The 26195-nt window shown below is 47.3% G+C and overlaps 1 protein-coding gene across 1 annotated transcript in view; it reads left to right on the forward strand.

Annotated features, from left to right (window-relative positions):
- Positions 1 to 26195, forward strand: part of PAPOLG (poly(A) polymerase gamma) — a 97743-nt gene that overhangs the window by 68284 nt on the left and 3264 nt on the right. The window contains exons 18-21 of the mRNA XM_073559305.1: positions 3602 to 3714; positions 23452 to 23675; positions 25698 to 25769; positions 26010 to 26069. Of these exons, the coding sequence (XP_073415406.1) occupies positions 3602 to 3714; positions 23452 to 23675; positions 25698 to 25769; positions 26010 to 26069 (469 nt within the window). The remainder of the gene's footprint in view (positions 1 to 3601; positions 3715 to 23451; positions 23676 to 25697; positions 25770 to 26009; positions 26070 to 26195) is intronic.

Raw genomic sequence — 26195 nt, forward strand, 5'->3', positions numbered from 1 at the left:
CTGTCCAGTTTTGGGTGGATCGTCAACCGGAAAAAGTCCTGTCTGGTCCCTACTCAACGCCTTGTGTTTCTGGGCCTTCTGTTCGACACTCGTCGGTCAAGGGTATTTCTCCCACAAGACAAGATCCTTTCCCTGCAGCAGGGCGTGCGATCATTACAGATCACACGATTTCCATCCCTCAGGACAGCCATGAGGGTCCTGGGGAAGATGGTGGCGGCGATAGAGGCAGTTCCCTTTGCCCAATTTCACGCCAGGCCACTCCAGCAGGCCATTTTGTCCAGGTGGAACGGGTCGGCTCTGTCTCTAGATCGTCCGGTTCGCCTTTCATGCCGGATCAAGCGGTCTCTCAACTGGTGGTTGACGTCTCCCCTCATTCTCTTGGGGCGGTCTTTTCTTCCCGTTCACTGGCAGATTGTCACTACGGACGCCAGCCTCATCGGCTGGGGTGCAGTGTTCCGCAATCACACTGTTCAGGGTGGATGGTCGACTCAGGAATCAGCTCTGCAGATCAATGTCCTAGAGATACGAGCGATCCATCTAGCTCTCGTCCACTGGGAAAGGCGCCTCAAGGGCCTGCCTGTCAGGATTCAGACAGACAATGCCACAGCGGTGGCGTATATCAACCGCCAAGGGGGGACACTGAGTGTCTCAGCTCTGGCAGAAGTGTCCAGAATTCAATGGGCAGAGACCTTTGTTCCAACGATTTCCGCGGTTCACATTCCCGGCGTGGACAACTGGGCCGCCGATTTCCTCAGCCGCGAGGGTCTCGCGGCAGGGGAATGGTCCCTACATCCGGAGGTGTTTCATCTGCTCTGCCGTCGGTGGGGAACTCCGGATGTAGACCTCATGGCATCTCGCCTCAACAGGAAAGTCACACAATTCGTGTCCAGGTCTCGGGACCCTCTGGCAGAGGGCGCCGACGCTCTGGCCGTCCCTTGGTCACAGTTCGAGCTCCCCTACCTGTTCCCTCCTCTGCCTCTTCTTCCCAAATTGTTGAAGAAAATCAAAGCAGAGGGGATTCCAGTCATCCTCATCGCCCCGAATTGGCCCAGAAGGTCTTGGTTCGCGGACATTGTCAACCTTCTCGCGGACGCCCCCTGGAAGCTTCCCGACAGGGCAGATCTGCTGTCTCAAGGCCCGATTTGCCACCCCAATTCTCAGTCGCTCAATTTAACGGCGTGGCTGTTGAGACCGAGGTTTTGAGACGGGCAGGATTCTCTGATCGGGTGATTCATACCATGATCCGCGCCAGAAAGCCTTCTAAGAAGATCTATTACCGTACTTGGAAAGCCTATTTCTCCTGGTGTGAGACCAATGACATCGCGCCCTTGGTTTTTTCGCTCCCTTCTATTCTGGCGTTTCTGCAGGCAGGGCTGGATGCGGGGCTTGCTCTCAGTTCCTTGAAGGGTCAAGTTTCGGCACTGTCCATTTTATTTCAGAAAACGCTGGCCTCCCGGCCCCAGGTCAAAACCTTCCTCCAGGGTGTGGCTCACACGGTTCCTCCGTACCGAGCGCCCGTGGATCCTTGGGATCTTAATTTGGTTCTTCAGGTTCTGCAGGGTCCTCCTTTTGAACCTCTCAGGGACGTTTCCCTTTCCCTCCTTTCTTGGAAAGTGGCCTTTCTGGTGGCCATTACCTCCATCCGGCACGTGTCGGAATTAGCAGCACTTTCTTGCCGCTCTCCTTTTTTGGTCCTTCATCAGGACAAGGTAGTTCTGCGGCCTCCGCCCTCTTTTCTTCCGAAGGTGGTATCTTTTGTTTCACCTCAATGAGGACATTGTTCTGCCATCCTTCTGCCCGAGCCCAGCTCACCCTCGGGAGCGGTCCTTGAACAAGCTGGACCTAGTCAGGGCATTGAGAGTCTATCTAGCCCGGACGACTTCCTTGCGGAAGTCAGACTCTCTGTTCATCATTCCCGACGGGGCGAGGAAAGGTCACCCAGCCTCAAAGGCCACTATTGCACGCTGGATCAGATCGGCAATTTTGGAGGCATACCGGGTCAAGCATCGAGTGGCCCCTCCAGGGGTCAGAGCGCACTCTACCCGGGCGGTGGGTGCCTCCTGGGCGGTGCGCCACAGAGCTTCTGCGCTGCAGCTTTGCAAGGCTGCAACGTGGTCATCGGTTCACACCTTTGTGAAATTCTACAGGGTCCACACCTACGCTTCGGCGGACGCCAGCCTAGGTAGAAGGATTCTGCAGGCTGCGGTGGCGAGTCCACTGGCCTGATGGAAGTTTGTTTCCCACCCCAGGGACTGCTTTGGGACGTCCCATGGTCTGTGTCCCCCAATAAGGCGAACGAGAAAACAGGATTTTTTGGGTTGCTTACCGGAAAATCTGTTTCTCGGAGCCTTCATTGGGGGACACAGCACCCTCCCATGTTCTACAACTCCTGTTCTTATGTTTGTCGGTTTGTTACAGTTGAGTTGTTTGTTCTGTTCTCAATCTATTCTGTTACTTCTACTGCTTTCTCACTAACTGAGGAACTTCCTGCCGGTCGGTGGGGTGTATACGGCGGAGGAGGGGCTAACCTTTTTTTGTGCATAGTGTCAGCCTCCTAGTGGCAGCAGCATACACCCATGGTCTCTGTGTCCCCCAATGAAGGCTCCGAGAAACAGATTTTACGGTAAGCAACCCAAAAAATCCTGTTTGTTACTGGTATAGACTTTACATTACTGAAGCCAACCATCTTGGTGGCACATCTGACATCCAGGACATCATTTCCTGCTTTCTTAGGCTAATTTCACACTTGCTTTTTTTTGCAGCGCGTTTTTCCCGCAAAAAAACGCATACAAATGCTGCGTTTTTTTTCAAGCATTTTTATGAGCATGCATGAAAAAAACACAGCGTTTTTATGCGTTTGTATGCGTTTTTAGTGCGTTTTTACCGCGTTTGCGGTTTTTTCCAACATTAGGTGGCCCCTCACACTAACCCAAACCATGACTTTACTAACCCTGACCCTAACCCTTAACCAAACCATACTAACCCTGACCCTAACCCTTAACCAAACCATACTAACCCTAACCCTAAACCCTAGCTAACCCTAAACCCTAGCTAACCCTAGCCCTAAACCCCCTTAACTAACCCTAACTCTAACCCAAACCCCTAAATTCCATTGTCCAACTAATGGTAAAAAAAAAAACGAATGCGCAAAAAAACGCATACATAAGCATGCCAATGCGCACCCATAGACTTATTATGGGTGTCTTGCTGTAAAAAAAAACGCTTTGCGTGCGCATGCGTTTTTTTGAGGCAAGTCGGACGCCCAAAAAATGCAACAGGATGCATTTTGTGCGCCCGAGCGCATACCGCAAAAAAAGCATGCGCGGAAAAACGCATACAAACGCATGTGTGTGCGCACATAAGCGCATCCCATGCAAAGTATAGGAAAAAAAAACGCATGCGCTTTTTAGCGCTAAAATACAGCGGAAAAAAACGCAAGTGTGAAACCAGCCTAACAAGTCTTATATGATTATTCAGCAGATTTACATAAATCCTATAATTCTAATGTTTGTGTCTTTGTCCATCACGTTCTTGATTTTTGTGGGAGATTTTTGTCTTTACGTCACATTGTTATATTAATGTAAAATATTATGCATTTTAGGAAGCCTGTATTCGACATTCCAACAAATCTGTTCACTTCCATCCAGAAACAAGTGCCTACAGTTGTGCCTTTACAAACGGCATGGGGACAGGCCATTCCTGTTATTAGATCAAGTAAGGATCGCCCCCCAGACATTTTTGTGTATGGATTATATGTGTGTGTGGTGTTATAAATTTTTTTTTTCTTTTTTTTTTTCGGATTATGGGGGGAAAATTGGGGGTGCATCTTAAAAGGCGGATATACAGTGGGGAAAAAAGTATTTAGTCAGTCAGCAATAGTGCAAGTTCCACCACTTAAAAAGATGAGAGGCGTCTGTAATTTACATCATAGGTAGACCTCAACTATGGGAGACAAACTGAGAAAAAAAAATCCAGAAAATCATTGTCTGGTTTTTTTTTCATTTTATTTGCATATTATGGTGTAAAATAAGTATTTGGTCAGAAACAAGCAATCAAGATTTGTGGCTCTCACAGACCTGTAACTTCTTTAAGAGTCTCCTCTTTCCTCCACTCATTACCTGTAGTAATGGCACCTGTTTAAACTTGTTATCAGTATAAAAAGACACCTGTGCACACCCTCAAACAGTCTGACTCCAAACTCCACTATGGTGAAGACCAAAGAGCTGTCAAAGGACACCAGAAACAAAATTGTAGCCCTGCACCAGGCTGGGAAGACTGAATCTGCAATAGCCAACCAGCTTGGAGTGAAGAAATCAACTGTGGGAGCAATAATTAGAAAATGGAAGACATATAAGACCACTGATAATCTCCCTCGATCTGGTGCTCCACGCAAAATCCCACCCCGTGGGGTCAGACTGATCACAAGAACGGTGAGCAAAAATCCCAGAACCACGCGGGGGGACCTAGTGAATGAACTGCAGAGAGCTGGGACCAATGTAACAAGGCCTACCATAAGTAACACACTACGCCACCATGGACTCAGATCCTGCAGTGCCAGACGTGTCCCACTGCTTAAGCCTGTACATGTCCGGGCCCGTCTGACGTTTGCTAGAGAGCATTTGGATGATCCAGAGGAGTTTTGGGATAATGTCCTATGGTCTGATGAAACCAAACTGGAACGGTTTGGTAGAAACACAACTTGTCGTGTTTGGAGGAAAAAGAATACTGAGTTGCATCCATCAAACACCATACCTACTGTAAAGCATGGTGGTGGAAACATCATGCTTTGGGGCTGTTTCTCTGCAAAGGGGCCAGGACGACTGATCCGGGTACATGAAAGAATGAATGGGGCCATGTATCGTGAGATTTTGAGTGCAAACCTCCTTCCATCAGCAAGGGCATTGAAGATGAAACGTGGCTGGGTCTTTCAACATGACAATGATCCAAAGCACACCGCCAGGGCAACGAAGGAGTGGCTTCGTAAGAAGCATTTCAAGGTCCTGGAGTGGCCTAGCCAGTCTCCAGATCTCAACCCTATAGAAAACCTTTGGAGGGAGTTGAAAGTCCGTGTTGCCAAGCGAAAAGCCAAAAACATCACTGCTCTAGAGGAGATCTGCATGGAGGAATGGGCCAACATACCAACAACAGTGTGTGGCAACCTTGTGAAGACTTACAGAAAACGTTTGACCTCTGTCATTGCCAACAAAGGATATATCACAAAGTATTGAGATGAAATTTTTTTTCTGACCAAATACTTATTTTCCACCATAAGGTAACAAAAGAAAATTTTTTCAGCTCACCCCAAAGAAGACAGCTATAAGTCCGATCGGTGCACGGAATGTGTAAACAGGATCCCTCTGCAGCAAAGCGTAATATGGAAAAAAAATTCCAGCATCCAGATCAGTAATTAGATTAAAACATTTTTTATTCCTTTATTCCAAAATTTAAAAAAATCATAAGATTCTCCATCATGATAAGAGACGCATCAGGACGTGTAGTTGGACGCGTTTCGGACAAAAAAACCAGTCCTTATTCTAAGACAACACATAATACATCTGAACACATGCTTATAAAGGGAAACAAAGGAAGTCAAGGAACAATCAAGACTAAACATAGCCAGCTGATTAATAGGAGGTAGTAAGTCAAAATCACACTTACAAAACACTCAAAATCTCACTCCTAATATTCATACCCGTTGGAACTCTGCTTTGTAACAATAACATCCATTTTGCCTCTCGGCGTAATAATAAATCATTTAAATTTCCACCTACCCTTTTTGTCTGCACCTTCTCTATGGCATTAACCCTAAAGTTGCTGAGATCTCCTTTATGTATATGCAAAAAATGTCGAGAAGCAGCAGACAAACTGCGTGTGGTAGTGTGACCTACGTCATAAACGTGCTCGGAAATACGACGTCTCAAGGTGCGTGAAGTATTTCCCGCATACTGAATATTACAATCCACGCATGTTATGACATAGATCACACCAGTGGAACCACAGTTCAAAAAAGATTTTATTTTAAATTCCTTTCCATTAACAGAAGATACTATTTTTTCTGTGTTCCACATAAACCTACATAGCCCACAGTTTTTCTGAGCACATTTAAAAGATCCACAAGTGGGTAACCAATTAGTTATACTTGCTGAACTGTCTGAAAAAAATTTATTAGCATGTCTATTGACACTGGTATGATCACTTGGAGATACCTTATTAGCAATAGTTTTATTCCTCCTTGAAACAAATCTAATCCCATCCTTCAGTATATTCTTTAATGTATCATCAACATACAAAATAGGGAGGAATTTTTTAATAATATGAACAATCCTGTAGTAGTCAGTACTAAAATTAGTTGAAAAAACAATAGGTGACCAACCCTCCACAGAATTTGGTGTTTTTCTGCTTTCCTTCTGCAAATAATCCTCTCTACTTTTTCTCGTTCGCCTTATTGGGGGACACAGAGACCTTGGGTGTATGCTGCTGCCACTAGGAGGCTGACACTATGCACAAAAAAAGGTTAGCTCCTCCTCCGCAGTGTACACCCCACCGACCGGCAGAGAATTCCTCAGTTTAGCTTAGTGTCAGTAGGAGACACGGGTCTTTTATTAGACCCATATCTACCTCGTCGTGCGTCGTTCCTTTTCAGGTTCTACGGATGGATACAGAGTGAAAAGTCACATCTGTACTCCCACATGGAGTCTGCAAGTACGGCGTGTACTGCCACCCCGTATCCTTGCAGTTCTCCGCGGCAGGACCAGCCAGACGGACGCCGACACCAAGACGTGCCAGCGACTCCAGGGGTCCTTGTCGCCAGTCTCCCTCCCACTCGCCTACCAGAGCCTGTCGGTTGGATGAGACGCAAGACTTCTTCAGACAGGTAACGGATCGTGGATGGGTGAGTATGTTGTTTTTTTTTTTTTAATTTATTTACCTGGCTGCCCATTCCCGACGGTCGCCTCTTCAATGGTCACAGGGGAACCCCGGTTGTAGGCGCTGCGGTCGCTCGCAGTCGCCACAAGGCTATAGGCTGCTCAATCTTGCTGGGCATCCCCCCCTTCTGGGGACAGGGAGCACAGGGTTTTTTCCCATTGGGAGCGGCTTGCGACTGCGGCGTCCCACTTTTTCGGACCTCCGCGCCGACCCCCCTGCTGACAGGCGGCCGCCGCAACTAATTTAGGCCCCGGCTTCAGTTTGGGCCTACCGCTGCGTCGCGGCCACGCCCCCCGCCCCTTTCTTCTAAGCGGGCTTCTCTCCCGCTCTTCCCAGGCCCTCCCACCGCCTGTCCTTCACCTGCCCAGCCTGTTATTGGCTAGAGGGCGGTGAATTGTTAACCCTGCGTGGTGCTCCGCCCTCCCTCCTCTCCTGAACGCGCGCTTTTTCTCAGGAAGGTGCCATTTTCCCAGCCTGTTAGCCGGGCACCAGCTCCTAGCATCTTCTCCAGCTGGTTTTTTTCAGGAGGTCTGTCGGCCGGATTTCGCTCTGACCTGCATCCACTGACAGGTCGCAGAGCGTCGCTTCTGGGGACACCGGACCGTGAGTAGCTCTGCACTGCAGACTGACCCTTCTCCGCCCTCGGTCCCCCAACCTTCCGGCATTACCTCAGCTTTTCACTATGTCTAACTCTAAGTCTGATCGTACCCGCTCTACCGCCCCCCCCTGCACTTTAGTCAAGTACTTTGCATGTTCTTCGTGCAATCGCAAACTTCCCTCAGGCCAGTCCACTCCCCTCTGCCTGGATTGTAGCAATCCAATCCAGCCTGACGCCGCTCAGGAGCCATCCATAGCCCCAGTGGTGAGTGAGCCCCCCATGCCGGGCTGGGCCTCCTCTCAATCAGTGGCAGACCTCACCAAGGTGTCTCAGTCCCTGGTGGCCGTTCTTGATACGTTGCCCCTGGACACTTCGGCAGGGCCAAGCAGGTCCCAAATTGTTCCATCTGAATCAGCCAGCGGTAGTCGCAAAAGACCCAGGCAAGATTCCCAGCCGGAATCCTCTCCTAGTCCCATCTCACCGCATAGCCCTTCTCACCAGCCTCCCTCTCGGGCCTCCTCTCCCGAGTCAGGGGAAGCGCTTTCGGACAGGTCATCTGGGGGGATTTTAGAGCTGGATTCAGACCAGGATGCAAGCATGAAGGTCACAGTGCAGGACCTCATTGCTGCGATCCATCATACCTTCGATATTGCTGACTCCCCTGCGAAATCCTCAGATCAGGAGGTTTCGTTCAGACGGGCAGAAACTCCTTCCAGGGTTTTTCCTTTCCATTCCGAGTTTGGGAAAATTTTTACCAAGGAAAGAGAGGATCCGACCAGACGCTTTCAAAGAGGAAAACGTCTCGGCATACTCTACCCATTTGCTAAGGAGCTCACGGACAACTGGTCGGCCTCTCCCTCGGTCGATCCGCCCGTGTCCAGGCTATCCAATAACACGGTTCTCCCGCTTTCAGGCGTGGCATCCCTAAAGGATTCTAATGACAGGATTATAGAATCCCTGGCGAAGTCTGCCTTTGAAGCGGCTTCAGCGGCGGTGTGTCCAATCTTTGCTTCATCCTGGGCAGCAAAGGCCATAGCCACGTGGGCAGACGACCTTCGTCAGGGCATCTTAGATAAGGCGCAACCGGAGCATTTGGCCGATCTCGCCAATCAGATCTCCCATGCTGGGGACTATCTTCTCTCCGCTTCCTTGGATGCTGCATCCTGTGCAGTTCAGGCGTCAAGCAACGTTGTTGCAATTCGACGTACAATTTGGCTAAAGGCATGGCAAGCGGACTTGTCTTCTAAAAAGTCCCTCACTAACCTGCCTTTTCAGGGGGTGCGCCTCTTTGGGTCCCAATTGGACCAGATTATTAAGGACGCCACCGGAGGCACGAGTTCACTCCTCCCTCAGTCCAAGCCTCGCAGACCCCCTCTAAGGCGTCAGTTTCGACCCTTTCGGACTTTCCGCCGTTTCAATACGGCGGACAACTCCTTCAGCCAACAGAGACCGCAGGCTCGCCAGGAGAGAAAGAAAGTTTCCTTCAGACCCACTCCTTCCTGGCGACCCCACTCCTCCCAGGGCAGACCGTCCAGATCTAGATCTGGACGGTCTACTTCAGCATGACTATCATCGGGCACGCGAGGGGCCTTTCCAATTGGGAGGTCGACTTCTTTCCTTCAGGGACGTTTGGCTGGCCGCCGTGGAGGACGCCTGGGTCAGGGAGGTCGTATCCTCAGGATACAAGATAGAGTTCGTCTCTCTCCCACGGGATCGTTTCTTCGAATCCCGGCCTCCAAAGGATCCAGCCTTGATCCCGGGGTTCTCTACAGCTATTGCCGCTCTCCTCAGTTCCGGGGTGATTGTGCCCGTTCCCGAATCGGAGCGCTTCACGGGGTTCTACTCAAACCTGTTTGTAGTGCCGAAAAAAGACGGCGCAGTTCGACCCATCTTGGATCTCAAGCTGCTCAACAAGAAAGTCCGCCTTTGCCACTTCCGCATGGAGTCGCTTCGCTCGGTCATCACCTCCATGGAGGAGCAGGAATTCATGTGCTCATTAGACATCCAAGATGCCTATTTACATGTTCCAATTTTCTCCGGACATCAGAAGTTCCTGCGCTTTGCGATTCGACAGCACCACTACCAGTTTGTCGCACTGCCCTTCGGTCTTGCCACCGCTCCCAGAGTCTTCACGAAGATCATGGCTGCGTTGATGGCTTTGTTGAGAGTCAGAGGCCTCGTTCTTTTCCCGTACCTAGACGATATTCTGATCAAGGCTCCCTCATTCCAACAGGCTCACCAAAGTTTGTCAATTGTCCTGGACACTCTTTCCAATTTCGGGTGGATCGTCAACAGGAAAAAGTCCTGTCTGGTTCCTACCCAACGCCTGGTCTTTCTAGGTCTTCTGTTCGACACTCGTCGGTCAAGGGTCTTTCTCCCACAAGAAAAGATTCTCTCTCTGCAGCAGGAAGTACGATCGCTGCAGACCTCGCGATTCCCATCCCTCCGTACAGCCATGAGGGTCCTGGGAAAGATGGTGGCGGCGATAGAGGCAGTTCCCTTTGCCCAATTTCACGCCAGGCCTCTCCAGCAGGCCATTCTATCGAAGTGGAACAGGTCGCCTCGGTCCCTGGATCGCCCTGTCCATCTTTCTTACCGGATCAAGCGGTCTCTCAACTGGTGGTTCTCGTCACCTCTCATTCTATCGGGTCGATCCTTCCTTCCCATTCACTGGCAGATAGTAACCACAGATGCCAGTCTCCTCGGTTGGGGTGCTGTGTTCCGCAACCACACTGTTCAGGGTCGATGGTCTGATCGGGAATCAGCGCTGCCGATCAACGTTTTGGAGATTCGAGCGATCCATCTTGCTCTGGTGCACTGGGAAAGGCTCCTCAAGGGACTGCCGGTACGGATTCAGACAGACAACGCCACAGCGGTGGCATATGTCAACCGCCAAGGGGGAACACTGAGTGTCTCAGCCCTGGCGGAGGTGTCCAAGATTCTTCGTTGGGCGGAGATTTCCGTTCCGACAATTTCCGCGGTTCACATTCCCGGCGTAGACAACTGGGCCGCCGATTTTCTCAGCCACGAGGGTCTTGCGGCGGGAGAATGGTCCCTACATCCTGAAGTGTTTCATCTGCTCTGCCTTCGGTGGGGAACCCCGGATGTAGACCTCATGGCGTCTCGCCTCAACAGGAAAGTCCCACAATTCGTGTCCAGGTCTCGGGACCCTCTGGCAGTGGGCGCCGACGCCCTGGCCGTTCCTTGGTCCCAGTTCGAACTTCCCTACCTGTTCCCTCCTCTGCCTCTACTTCCCAAGCTGGTGAAGAAGATCAAGGCAGAAGGACTTCCGGTCATTCTCATCGCCCCGAATTGGCCCAGAAGGTCTTGGTTCGCGGACATTGTCAACCTTCTCGCGGACGCCCCCTGGAAGCTTCCAGACAGAACAGATCTGCTGTCTCAGGGTCCGATTTGCCACCCCAATTCTCGGCCGCTCAATTTAACGGCGTGGCTGTTGAGACCGAGGTTCTGAAACGAGCAGGATTTTCCGACCACGTAATTCAGACCATGATCCGAGCCAGAAAGCCATCATCTTCCCAAGATTTACTACCGTACTTGGAAGGCCTATTTCACTTGGTGTGAGACCAATGACGTCGCGCCCATGTCCTTTTCGCTCCCTTCAGTCCTAGCGTTTCTTCAGGCAGGATTGGATGCGGGGCTTGCCCTCAGTTCCCTGAAGGGTCAAGTTTCGGCGCTGTCCATTCTGTTTCAGAAAACGTTGGCTTCCCGTCCTCAGGTTAAGACCTTTCTTCAGGGCGTGGCTCACACGGTCCCGCCGTACCGGGCGCCCGTGGATCCATGGGATCTTAATCTGGTTCTTGAGGTTCTGCAAGGTCCGCCCTTTGAACCCCTCAGGGATATTTCCCTTTCTCTCCTTTCTTGGAAGGTAGCCTTTCTGGTGGCCATCACCTCCGTCCGGCGCGTTTCGGAATTGGCAGCTCTTTCGTGCCGCTCTCCCTTTCTGGTTCTCCACCAGGATAAGGTAGTTCTGCGGCCTCCGCCCTCGTTCCTTCCGAAGGTGGTGTCCTCGTTTCACCTCAACGAGGATATCGTGCTACCGTCCTTTTGTCCGAATCCAACTCATCCCCGAGAGCGGTCCTTGAACAAGCTGGACCTGGTTAGGGCGGTAAGAGTCTATCTATCTGTCTAGGACGACTTCCTTGCGAAAGACAGTCTCTTTTCATTATCCCTGATGGAGCGCGGAAAGGTCACCCGGCGTCAAAGGCCACCATTGCTCGCTGGATCAGATCGGCTATCCTGGAAGCCTACCGTGTTAAGCGTCGCGGAGCCCCTCCGGGTATCAGGGCCCACTCTACTCGGGCAGTGGGTGCCTCCTGGGCGGTGCGCCACAGAGCTTCCGCACTGCAGCTTTGCAAAGCTGCAACATGGTCATCGGTTCACACGTTTGTGAAATTCTACAGAGTCCACACCTACGCTTCGGCGGACGCCAGCCTAGATAGACGGATTCTGCAGGCCGCGGTGGTGAGTCCGCTGGCCTGATGGAAGTTTGTTTCCCACCCCAGGGACTGCTTTGGGACGTCCCAAGGTCTCTGTGTCCCCCAATAAGGTGAACGAGAAAACAGGATTTTTGGGTTGCTTACCGTAAAATCTGTTTCTCGGAGCCTTCATTGGGGGACACAGCACCCTCCCATGTTTTACAGCTCCTGTTCTTACTTTGGTTGAATGGTTACAGTTGAGTTGTTTATGTTGTCAACCTATTCTGTTACTTCTCCTACTGCTTTCTCACTAACTGAGGAATTCTCTGCCGGTCGGTGGGGTGTACACTGCGGAGGAGGAGCTAACCTTTTTTTGTGCATAGTGTCAGCCTCCTAGTGGCAGCAGCATACACCCAAGGTCTCTGTGTCCCCCAATGAAGGCTCCGAGAAACAGATTTTACGGTAAGCAACCCAAAAATCCTGTTTTTCATCCGTTCTATGCTTAGCTTTCTGAATGTCTACCTTAGTATAACCCCTCTTTATAAAACGTTTACCAATGATCTCACATTGTTTATCGTATAAATTAGGCGTGGTACATGTTCTTTTTGCTCTTACAAACTCCCCTGTAGGTATATTAGCTATAACATGACGTGGATGGCAGCTAGATGCGTGTAACAGTGAATTACCTGCCGTAGGTTTTCTAAAAATATCACAATCAATCTTTCTTTCTTCCAAATTTGCCGACAAAAGAATATCCAAAAACGAAATTGTCTTGGCATCAAATTGATATGTGAAACGTATATTGCATGGATTATTATTAATATAGAACATGAAATTCTCAATATTAAATACATCACCATCCCACACAATTATAACATCATCAATAAATCTCAAAAAAAGAAAAATATCAGAAGAAAAAGGATTTTTTTCAGAAAAAATATACTCCTCCTCCCACCAGGCCATAAAAATATTAGCAAGAGACGGTGAAAACTTGGAACCCATGGAACAGCCTTGCACCTGTAAATAAAGATCATCCAAAAAAGAAAAAAAATTGTTTTTTAACAAAAAATAGGTCACTTCAATCAAATACATCTGTAAATCTTCTGAAAAATTACTGTATTTCTGTAAATAAGTAAGAGCCAAAATAGCCAAATCGTGTGGGATGGAAGTGTACAAACTTTGTACATCACAAGTGAGCCAACAAAAGGAACTTCGCCATTCCACCTGAGAAAAAATACTAAGAACATGCTTGGAATCCTGCACATAGCTAGGTGAAATAGTGGCTAGAGGTTTTAATCTTGCATCCAACCATTCTGACAAATTTTCATTAAGAGATCCTATGCCCGATATGATATGAAACAAAGGTGGAAAAACCTCCTTATGAACTTTTGGAAGTGCATGTAACAAAGGAACTCTGGGATATAAAGGACAGAAAAATTCACATTGTTTTTGATTAATAATTCCCAAACTAAAACCCCTATGTAACAATTCCTGTAATTCCATTCTGATGTTATCTGTAGGGTTATAATTAATTCCCTTGTATACCTCACTATTAAAAAGCATAGCCCTCACCTCTTTCATACAGCCCAGTATCTAATATGGTCACAGATCCCCCCTTGTCAGAATTTCTTACCACGATATTGACATTAGCAGATAACAAATCAAGTGCCTGTTTCTCAGTACGAGAAATGTTAGAACGACCATTCTGATTAGCATTATAGATTTTCATAAGTTCATCCTCAACAAGAAATTGAAAATCATCCATAACGTGCAATTTTGACTGCTCAGGATAATATCTAGGATTAGGGACTCTAGAGGAAAAATTAACATCAGTTAAATACATTAACTTAGAACCAGATTCAGACAAGTCCCTCAAATTCTTTAGGGTAACTTGCTCCTGGAAAGTAGTAGGCATAAATTCCTCAGGAACTTTATCAACATATTCATCATTGATATTGGAAGTTTTATCACGTTCCACATCTTCTGCAAAAAAATGTCTCCTAAGAGTCAATCTTCTCGTACTGAGAAACAGGCACTTGATTTGTTATCTGCTAATGTCAATATCGTGGTAAGAAATTCTGACAAGGGGGGATCTGTGACCATATTAGATACTGGGCTGTATGAAAGAGAGGTGAGGGCTATGCTTTTTAATAGTGAGGTATACAAGGGAATTAATTATAACCCTACAGATAACATCAGAATGGAATTACAGGAATTGTTACATAGGGGTTTTAGTTTGGGAATTATTAATCAAAAACAATGTGAATTTTTCTGTCCTTTATATCCCAGAGTTCCTTTGTTACATGCACTTCCAAAAGTTCATAAGGAGGTTTTTCCACCTTTGTTTCGTCCTATCATATCGGGCATAGGATCCCTTAATGAAAATTTGTCAGAATGGTTGGATGCAAGATTAAAACCTCTAGCCACTATTTCACCTAGCTATGTGCAGGATTCCAAGCATGTTCTTAGTAATTTTTCTCAGGTGGAATGGCGAAGTTCCTTTTGTTGGCTCACTTGTGATGTACAAAGTTTGTACACTTCCATCCCACACGATTTGGCTATTTTGGCTCTTACTACTTATTTACAGAAATACAGTAATTTTTCAGAAGATTTACAGATGTATTTGATTGAAGTGACCTATTTTTTGTTAAAAAACAATTTTTTTTCTTTTTTGGATGATCTTTATTTACAGGTGCAAGGCTGTTCCATGGGTTCCAAGTTTTCACCGTCTCTTGCTAATATTTTTATGGCCTGGTGGGAGGAGGAGTATATTTTTTCTGAAAAAAATCCTTTTTCTTCTGATATTTTTCTTTTTTTGAGATTTATTGATGATGTTATAATTGTGTGGGATGGTGATGTATTTAATATTGAGAATTTCATGTTCTATATTAATAATAATCCATGCAATATACGTTTCACATATCAATTTGATGCCAAGACAATTTCGTTTTTGGATATTCTTTTGTCGGCAAATTTGGAAGAAAGAAAGATTGATTGTGATATTTTTAGAAAACCTACGGCAGGTAATTCACTGTTACACGCATCTAGCTGCGATCCACGTCATGTTATAGCTAATATACCTACAGGGGAGTTTGTAAGAGCAAAAAGAACATGTACCACGCCTAATTTATACGATAAACAATGTGAGATCATTGGTAAACGTTTTATAAAGAGGGGTTATACTAAGGTAGACATTCAGAAAGCTAAGCATAGAACGGATGAAAAAAGTAGAGAGGATTATTTGCAGAAGGAAAGCAGAAAAACACCAAATTCTGTGGAGGGTCGGTCACCTATTGTTTTTTCAACTAATTTTAGTACTGACTACTACAGGATTGTTCATATTATTAAAAAATTCCTCCCTATTTTGTATGTTGATGATACATTAAAGAATATACTGAAGGATGGGATTAGATTTGTTTCAAGGAGGAATAAAACTATTGCTAATAAGGTATCTCCAAGTGATCATACTAGTGTCAATAGACATGCTAATAAATTTTTTTCAGACAGTTCAGCAAGTATAACTAATTGGTTACCCACTTGTGGATCTTTTAAATGTGCTCAGAAAAACTGTGGGCTATGTAGGTTTATGTGGAACACAGAAAAAATAGTATCTTCTGTTAATGGAAAGGAATTTAAAATAAAATCTTTTTTGAACTGTGGTTCCACTGGTGTGATCTATGTCATAACATGCGTGGATTGTAATATTCAGTATGCGGGAAATACTTCACGCACCTTGAGACGTCGTATTTCCGAGCACGTTTATGACGTAGGTCACATTACCACACGCAGTTTGTCTGCTGCTTCTCGACATTTTTTGCATATACATAAAGGAGATCTCAGCAACTTTAGGGTTAATGCCATAGAGAAGGTGCAGACAAAAAGGGTAGGTGGAAATTTAAATGATTTATTATTACGCCGAGAGGCAAAATGGATGTTATTGTTACAAAGCAGAGTTCCAACGGGTATGAATATTAGGAGTGAGATTTTGAGTGTTTTGTAAGTGTGATTTTGACTTACTACCTCCTATTAATCAGCTGGCTATGTTTAGTCTTGATTGTTCCTTGACTTCCTTTGTTTCCCTTTATAAGCATGTGTTTAGATGTATTATGTGTTGTCTTAGAATAAGGACTGGTTTTTTGTCCGAAACGCGTCCAACTACACGTCCTGATGCGTCTCTTATCATGATGGAGAATCTTATGATTTTTTTTAAATTTTGGAATAAAGGAAAAAAAAATTTTTTAATCTAATTACTGATCTGGATGCTGGAATTTTTTTTCCATATTTTCCACCATAATATAAATATGCAAAGAAAATAAAAAAAACACAATGTGATTTTCTGGATTTTTTTTTCTCAGTTTGTCTCCCATAGTTGAGGTCTACCTATGATGTAAATTACAGACGCCTCTCATCTTTTTAAGTGGTGGAACTTGCACTATTGCTGACTGACTAAATACTTTTTTTCCCCACTGTACCTTACCGGCTGCGGTGGAGCAGTGTCCCTGGGTTGCTGCTGGAAAGGGCAAGAGTGGAACGTTGCTGCAGGTTGGGATGAGGGGGTGTTCCAATGTGCGCCGCTGAGGGTGGTCGGTGTTGCATGGGCTCTGCCGACATTTTGTGACAGCCCAGAGCCCCCGCTCTTACATGGTTTACTGTGCGGTGGACTCCAGGAAAAAGGCTGCCAGGGGAGGCGTATGCGCAGATGGAGATCTCGGCACCAAAATCTTGGGAAATGAGATCTCAGCACTGAAATCTCATCTGCCCAGATCTCCATCTGTGCATCACAGCCTGCAGCAATGCTCCACTCCTGCTTCCTCCAGCAGCAACCCTGGGACCCCACTTCACCACAGCCACCGTCCCTGGTAAGCAATAAGACGCATGGATTATAAGAAGCACCACCTTTTTCTCTATCGCTTCATTGGGGGACACAGGAACCATGGGTGTATGCTGCTGACACTATGCAAATAAGAAAGTTAGCTCCTCCTCCGCAGTATACACCCCTCCGACTGGCGCTCAGTTACTCAGTTTAGCTTAGTGTCAGTAGGAGGTGGACACCCTTATCTACCTCAGTGTACGTCGTTTCTTTTCAGGTTCCGGAGGGATACCGAGTGAATAGTCACATCTGTATTCCCCCAAAGAGACTGAGTACGGCGTGTACTGCCACCCCGTATCCTCATATGTCTACCGGCCAGGAACACGTATGCGTGTTCGCCTTCTGTCTCTCACCCACTCGCCTACCAGAGCCTGTCGGTGGATGGAGACACGGTCTGCAACTGGAAATGGGTTAAGTCAGGACTGCAGGAGATAAGTATCAGCAGGCTGAACCCCTCTCTCCTTCCCATGATAGTATTCCCCTGGGCGGTGTGGAACGGGTAAGCTTCCTTAGGCGGCATTACCTGTGTATAGCGTTCTCAGCGCCAGCGCCGCGGAACTGCGGTTCTCTTTAGGCCTCCGCACCCTCTGGCGACCGCCGTTTCTAATTTAGTCCCCGGCTTCAGTTCGGGCCTACTTCTGAGGCGAGGCCACACCCCCATTTTCAGGTGGGCTTTTTTCTTCTGTGAAACAGTCCCGCCTGCCTGGTACCACCCACTGCTTCACTGAGGGCTAGAGGCGTCTCAGGAGCCCGCCCACTCCTCCCAGTCGTCCTATAGGAGTGAGTGGAGTTTTCTTATGCTCCTGACAGAGCGGTTAGCTCCGCCCCCCTCGTGAGCGGATTCCCGCCCACAGCTTTCAGGAGTGCACTTTTTACCTCACAGCTTTTACTCAGCCTTTCAGCTGCTCGTCTTCGCTACAGCGCGCTGTGTACACAGGTTCCGTGAGTAGCTCTGCGCTGCAGACTGACACCCTCCTCAGCTCTCCGTCGCCTAACCGTCTGGCACTGTTAGTGGGTTAGCTCATAATGTCGAATTCTAAACCAATTCGCTCTGCTTCTTCCTCTGTGGTAGTCAGTCATTTTTGCATGTTCTTCTTGCAAACGCAAGTTTCCATCAGGTCAGTCCTCTCCCCTCTGTCAGGACTGTAGCAAGCCCACGGAACCCACAGCCCAGGAGCCCCTGGTTGTCCCGAGTGTCGTTGAGGCCCCCTATCCCAGGGTGGGTTTCCTCTGTCTCAATCTGTGGCGGAGCTCACCAAGGTGTCCGTACTGGATAAGTTGCCACTACAGGCTTCTGCAGGACCCAGCAGGTCACAGGATGCTCCAGTCGAGCCTATTAATATTAGCCGCAAAAGAGCCAGACGGGAGCACCAGTCCGGTTCCGCATCACCCCATAGTCCGTCCAAACAGCCTCCCTTATCAAGATCTTCCTCCCCTGAGCCAGGCGAGACTTTCTCGGATGGACCCTCCGAGGATGTTTTGGAGCTGGACTCGGACCAAATCGCTGATATGAGGGATATGGTTCAGAACCTCATTGCAGCGATTAACCAGTCTTTCAATATCAAAGATTCTCCTGCGGAACCTGCGGACCAGGAGGTTTCTTTCAGACGGTCGAAACCACCTTCCAAGGTCTTCGCTCATCATTCGGAGTTCCAGAAAATTCTTTCCAAAGAGAGAGAAAATCCGACCAGGCGTTTTCAAAGAGGAAAACGCCTTGGGGTGTTATATCCTTTTTCGCCGGAACTCATTGCAGACTGGTCAGCTTCACTGGCCGAGGACCCTCCGGTTTCAAGACTATCTAACAGCACGGTCCTTCTGATCTCTGGGGGAGCATCTTTAGGAGACACTAATGACAGAGTCATAGAATCTTTTGCTAAGTCAGCCTTCGAAGCGGCGTCCTCTGTTCTAAGCCTGGCCTTTGCTTCTATTTGGGCTTCTAAGGCCATAGCGAAATGGGCTAAGGACCTCCGCCAAGGTATTTTGGCCGGAGACCAGCCAGAGCAGCTGGCAGATCTCGCCGACCAAATTTCGCATGCAGGCGAATATTTGGTCTCTGCCTCCCTGGATGCCGCATCCTGCGCAGCTCAGGCATCAAGCAACTTGGTGACTATTAGACGCACAGTTTGGCTTAAGGCTTGGCAATTGGACTTATCGTCAAAAAAGTCCCTCACCGGTTTACCGTTTCAGGGATCGCGTCTTTTTGGCGATAGGCTGGACCAGATCATTAAGCATGCCACTGGGGGCACAAGCTCCCTTCTTCCCCAGTCAAAATCTCGTCGGCCTCCTCTGAAACGTCAGTATCGACCCTTTCGGCCTTTTCGTCGCTTCACAACAGCAGATACGTCATCCCATCAGCAGAGGCCTCAACCGAGCCAAGATAGTCTCCTTTTAGGCCCACTCCTTCCTGGCGATCTCATTCTTCCCAGGGTAGATCTACCAGAGCTAGACCTGGAAGATCTTCCTCTGCATGACTGGAATCAGAACACCGGGGCATACTCCCAGGTGGGCGGCTGTCTTCTTGCCTTCATGGATGTCTGGCTTGCCTCGGTGGAAGACGCTTGGGTCAGGGAAGTTGTATCTTTAGGATACAAAATAGAATTTTTCTCGTCCTCGGGATCGATTCTTCGAATCCCGACCCCCGAAAGACCCCGCCTTGGTGCCGGGTTTCTTTACAGCCATCGCCTCTCTTCTCAATTTGGGAGTGATTGTTCCAGTACCATAAAAAGAGCGATTCACAGGTTTCTATTCAAACCTGTTTGTAGTCCCGAATAAAGGAGGCACGGTTCGGCCCATTCTGGACTTAAAACTACTGAACAAAAGGGTCCGTCTGCAACATTTCAGGATGGAGTCCCTTCATTCAGTAATCGCTTCCATGGAGGCACAAGAATTCCTGTGCTCCATAGACATTCAAGACGCCTATCTACATGTCCCAATCTTCCTGGGTCATCAAAAGTTCCTGGGTTTCGCGATACATCAGGATCAATTTCAGTTTGCCACCCCGCCGTTCGGGCTCGCCACCGCTCCCAGGGTTTTTACAAAGATCATGGCAGCGTTGATGGCCATTTTGAGGATCAGAGGTCTTGTGCGCTTCCCGTACCTCGACGACATCCTCATCAAAGCTCCATCCTTGTCCCAGGCTCTCGAAAGTCTGACCATTGTCTGCGACACTCTTGCTCGATTCGGGTGGATCATCAACACAAAGTCTTGCCTAGTTCCAACACAACGCCTTGTGTTTCTAGGCATACTTTTCGACACTCGTCAGGCAAAGGTCTTCCTTCCCAACGACGAGAGTAACTCTTCGGGATGTTCGTTTGCTTCAGGGCCCCCGAATCATTTCCCTCCGATCAGCCATGAGAGTTCTTGGGAGGATGGTTGCAACATCGGAGGCTATTCCCTTCGCCCAATTCCACTCAAGACCGCTTAAGCGGGCCATTCTGTCGCAGTGGAACAAGTCTGTCTCCTCACTGGATCATCCAATCCGACTCCCATTTCGGGTCAAGCTGTCCCTCAATTGGTGGCTAACATCTCCTCTTATCGCCCAGGGCCGATCGTTCCTTCCGGTACATTGGCAAGTGGTGACGACAGACGCCAGTCTCCTGGGCTGGGGCGCAGTGTTTCGCCATCTCACAGTACAGGGCCGTTGGATGAGGCAGGAAGCGTCTCTTCCGATCAACGTCCTAGAGATATGGGCTATTTTCCTGTCCCTTATTCATTGAGACAAGCTGCTCAGAGGTCTGCCAATCCGGATTCACACTGACAATGCCACAGCGGTGGCATATATCAACCACCAGGGAGGGACTCGGAGTTCCTCAGCGCTGGCCGAGGTATCCAAGATACTTCTTTGGGCAGAAATGTCAGTTCCAGCCATATCCGCCGTACACATTCCGGGTGTGGAAAACGAGGCCGCTGATTTTCTCAGCCGCAAAGGCCTTGCGGCAGGGGATTGGTCCTTGCATCAGGAAGTCTTCCATCAGATTTGCCTTCTTGGGGTACTCCGGACATGGATCTGATGGCGTCCCGCCTGAACTAGAAAGTTACACGGTTCGTATCCAGGGCCCGCAATTCCCTCACGGTGGGCGCGATACTCTGACCATTCCTTGGTCGCAGTTTGCGCTCCCCTAACTGTTCCCTCCTCTTCCTCTTCTTCCCAAGCTGTTGAAGAAAATCAAGGCAGAAGGGGTACCAGTCATCCTCATCGCGTCGGATTTGCCCAGAAGGTCTTGGTTCGCGGACATCGTCAACCTTCTCGCGGACGCTCCTTGGACACTTCCAGACAGACCAGATAATCTGTCTCAGGGTCCGATTTACCACCCCAATTCTCGGTCGCTCAATTTGACGTTGTGGCTATTGAGACCGCGGTACTGAAAAAGTCAGGATTTTCAGATCTGGTAATTCACACAATGATCTGGGCTAGGAAGCCTTCGTCTTCCAAAATATACTATAGAACATGGAAGGCATATTTTCGTTGGTGTGAGTCCAATCGTGTTTCGCCAATGTCTTTCTCGCTCCCTTCTATTCTAGCATTCCTCCAGGTAGGCCTGGACGGGGGTCTGACCCTTAGTTCTCTAAAGGGGCAAGTTTCGGCGCTTTCAGTTCTTTTCCAGAAAACGCTATCCACAGGTAAAGACCTTTTTTACAAGGGGCGGCCCATGCAGTTCCTCTGTATCGGGCTCCAGTGGATCCCTGGGATCTCAATTTAGTCCTAGAGGCTCTACAAGTTTCCCCCTTTGAGCCTCTCAAGGAGGTTTCTCTATCTCTTTTCTCTCTTGGAAAGTGGCCTTTCTAGTGGCCATTACTTCCATCCGACGTGTCTCGGAGTTGGCAGCTCTTTCTTGTCAACCTCCTTTTTTAGTGATTCACCAAGATAAAGTTGTTCTACGGCCTCCACCGTCCTTTCTTCCCAAGGTGGTATCTGCTTTCCACTTGAATTAAGACATCGTTCTACCTTATCCCTGGGAACGCTCCTTGAACAGACTAGACCTGGTCAGGGCGACGAAGGTCTACTTGGCTAGAATCGATGCGATCCGGAAGACAGACTCGTTTTTCGTTATCCCTGATGGGGCTCGAAAAGGCTTGTCGACCTCCAAGACGACTATTGCGCGCTGGATCAGATCGGCTATCTTAGAGGCTTACCGGTTAAAGAACAGAGTGCCCCCTGCATCCTGGGCGGTGCACCACAGGGCTTCTGCGATGCAGCTCTGTAAAGCTGCAACCTGGTCCTCTGTTCACACTTTTGTAAAATTTTACAAGGTCTACACCTACGCTTCAGCGGATACCAGCATAGGAAGAAGGATCTTGCACGCGGCGGTGGTGAGTCCGCTGACCTGATGGAAGTTTTGTTTCCCACCCCAGGGACTGCTTTGGGACGTCCTATGGTTCCTGTGTCCCCCAATGAAGCAATAGAGAAAACAGGATTTTTGGTTGCTTACCGTAAAATCTGTTTCTCGGAGCCTTCATTGGGGGACACAGCACCCTCCCATGGTTTCAACTTCTGCACTTTCTTCTATGTAATATAGTTCTAGTTGAATTGTTGGTTTACTCTATATTGTATTTCTTCTCCTACTGCTTTCTCACTGAGTAATTGAGCGCCAGTCGGTGGGGTGTATACTGCGGAGGAGGAGCTATCTATCTTATTTGCATAGTGTCAGCCTCCTAGTGGCAGTAGCATACACCCATGGTTCCTGTGTCCCCCCAATTAAGGCTCTGAGAAACAGATTTTACGGTAAGCAACCAAAAATCCTGTTTTTTGTTTTTTTTTTTTGTTTTGTTTTTTCCTCTCTATTCTTTAGGGTGTGTCTTATAATCCGCAAAATACTGTGTGTGTTTGTGTGTGTGTGTATATAGGTATTTTATACTCTAATTTTCAATTGTAAGTTGTTCGCTAAAAATTGAAAAAAAAAAAAAAATATTTGGAAGTGCATCAAATTAGTATAAAAATCGTATTTATAAAATTTCTTATGTCATATGTTAAATATGACACAGTAATCTAAAATTTTATAAACATTTTTATACTAAATTTGAATCTTCAAAATGTATTTTCTTTTTTTAGGAATATAACTTTTCAATTGAAAATTGGAGTATTACATGTGTGTATTATACATACCTGCATGCTGTCACTATATGGGTACCTTCACGTGTTGGATTTATTGTGCCGAACTCCAGCAGGGCTAAATGCTGCTATTGATAGAATTCCAAAAATGGCGCAGGAAAGTCCATGTCGCCTTTTGCATTGCAAAAGATGAAATGGACTATGCTGCGAATGTCAGTGCTTAACATGTTGCAGATTTCAAATCCGCAGCGCTGGGCATTTTATGCTGTGGATCTTTCCTAATTAGAGAGTGGTAACCTTTTTAAAGGCTTACATGAACCTATATGGTACCTCTTCACCCAATAGTATTGCATTTCAGCAGTGGCATTGCAATCAAAAACTATCGCTAGCAATACCCTCTCTCAGAAGCACTGTGTATTTTTTGTTTGTGGGGTGTTTTTTTTTTTTTTCTTATCGCTTTTTTGGGGGACACAGGAAACCATGGTTTAGCAGTGTCTCCCAACGAAGGCTCCAAAAAAGAGAGATTTTAGGGTAGTAAACCAAAATGGTCTTCTTTTTTTTCCTCCCTCAGAATCTGATCATGCCATAGCAGTGAAGACACCAAGCCACGCTGGTTGCACGATCCCAACAGTAATAGGACTCAATGTTGTCCCACCAAATAAGTCTCCACCTAACCATCCCCAGAGTCTTCATCCTGATGAATCGGTAAATATAAGCCCCAAAAGTGCTGCAGCTAAACGGACTCATCCTCCAAGCCAGGAGACGTCTCCGAAGAGAATGAAGGATGCAGAAAAGGTTTGAATGTACATTTATTTCTATGATTGACACTGTTCAAAGGGCCAGCAAAGATTAACGTGGATGGTAACAGAATGGAGTTAAGTTGTGCATACTCCACCTCCATGTGCCGCTCATTATCTATGGGACTCCAGAAAATGGGCAAGCTCAGTCTGGGTGGGTGGATAGGGGAAGAGATATTTGGGGAATAATGTAAATTTAATCTGATATATTTTTTATTGTAAATATATACAGCCCATTTTAATTTAGTTTTAGGTGTTTTTTTTTTTTGGGTTTGGGTTTTTTTGTTTCTTTCAGCACTTTCAAATTTTGGTTTAGTGTTTTTTAGGCTGGGGTGACATCATGATATGCTCTCTTATGTGAGAGAATCTGGCCAATTATGCTAATGACACTTGTGTCAAACTCTGATTTAGGCTGTGTGCCCATGTTGCATTTTTTAAGCGTTTCCGCAGCGTTTTTGCAGCCGCTTAAACACTAGTTAAAACGCATCCCATGCAATCCTATGGGATTCTGCAGTTGCTGTGCCCATGCTGCGGATTTTTCCGCTGCTGAATTGCATTGCGGAAAAATACACAGCATGTGCATTAATTTGGCGGAATCGTGGCGATTCCGCCACCATAGGATAACTTTGAAACGCTCACTTTACGCATGTGGCCATGCGTAAAGTGAACGTTTCATGTGCGGATGGTACCCAGGGTCTGGAGGAGAGGAAACTCTCTCCTCCATGCCCTGGGTACCATATTCCTGTTAAAAATAGAATTAAAATAAAAAAATAGGGATATACTTACCCTCTTTCTGCCCCGGAGTCCTCCCGGTCCTCAGCGGTGCATACGGCGGCTTTGTTCCCAGATGTGCTTCGCGCCAAAATGACCTTTGTGACTTCGCATGACCGCTACGTCATCAGAGGTCATTCTCACAATGAGTCACTGGGAACGGAACTTGACAGCAGCGCCGCTGAGGACCGGGAGCACCGCTGAGGAGATCGGGGACCGACAGAAGGTGAGTATATCCATATTTTTTATTTTAACATTCTATCTTTTACTATTGATGCTGCATAGGCAGCATCAATAGTAAAAAGTTGTTCACACTTCTCAAGCACTATGCTTTACAAGTGTGACCAACCTGTCAATCACTTTTCCAAGCGATGCTTCAAATCGCTTGGAAAAGCGCTTGAATTCCGCAAGCTAAAACGCTTGCATAACGCTTGTGTTTTCTGGGGAAACCGTATGAGAATTCCACATGTTTTACCCGCGGCCGGGAGTTGCGGAAATGCAGACAATTCCGCAGCATTTCTGCAATATGGGCACATAGCCTTACTCATTTATATATAGCGCCATTCCACAGCGCTTTACAAACATTATCGGCACTGTCCCCGATGGGGCTCACAATCTAAATTCCCTATCACTGTCTTTGGAATGTGGGAGGAAACCCACGCAAACACTGGGAGAACATGCAAACTTTTTGCAGATGTTGTCCTTGGCGGGTTCAAAAATCTGCATGTCTCTCAGCTGTTTGACAGCCGCAACACATGCAGGGATCACCTAGCATCTGCGAGACATGCAGGTGCAGGGAACACACTTTCAAGCACGTTAGTCACTCGGTTTCCACCTGAGAATGCTTGTGTAACACATTATCTGAGCACGTTCCCTCATCACTAGTCTTTACGTTTAAAAGGGGCTTGGCCAAAGCTTTTGACTTCCCCCCCCCCCCCCCTACAACTTGCAATGGTCTAAAATGACAATAGGAGTGCTTACCTTATTGGTCCCGTGTTGACACCTCCCTGGTTCATCCAACTCTAGTGATGGTGAGCGACACTGCTGCAGGTAATTGGCTGCAGTGACCACATCTCATATCCGCAGTTTATCACTGGCGCTGGGTAAATGTGATAAAGATGAGAAGGCAGAAAAACATCTTTTTTGTTATTTTGGACCATTGTATACTTTGGGGTTTTTTTTGTTTTTTTTTATATATATATAATCTGGATATTCACTCGGTATTCTTTTAATAACCTGTCCCATATAGCTGCTTGGCGTGATTGACTCTGCATTTGTGCGTCCTTCTATTCCTGAAAAGGAGGAAACAAGAAGAATTGTGGTAAGCATGGCGTCCTATGCATATAATTGGGCTTTCTGATTTTGGATAATGGGAAAATACAAATACAAGCATATATAAAATAGTTATGGTACCCTATCCACACGTGTGTGTGTGTGTGTGCGCTCATATACAGGCGTTCTAGGTAAAACATGCCAGGAGCGCCTGAGTTTTGGCATAATGTACGAATGACAGGTTCTCTGTTGCCCCTTCCCCTTTTTCTTTCAACCTCTTGTTTTACAGGCAAGAATAATTGCTGAAGACGCAATGCCCATTCCTACTATTGACCGCACTAGATCAAAGGTACTATCCATAAAATCTATATATTCCCACTGGTGAATGTTCCTGTGACTTCACAAGGGGTGAATACAAGGTGCTTCTCTTTCCACGACTGCTGTGTACAGAAAGATCTCCTTTAGTGGCTCATTT

The sequence above is a fragment of the Dendrobates tinctorius genome, unplaced genomic scaffold (assembly GCF_039654945.1).
Source record: "Dendrobates tinctorius isolate UK_male_01 unplaced genomic scaffold, ASM3965494v1 ptg000269l, whole genome shotgun sequence".
In the NCBI taxonomy this organism is placed as follows: Eukaryota; Metazoa; Chordata; class Amphibia; order Anura; family Dendrobatidae; genus Dendrobates; species Dendrobates tinctorius.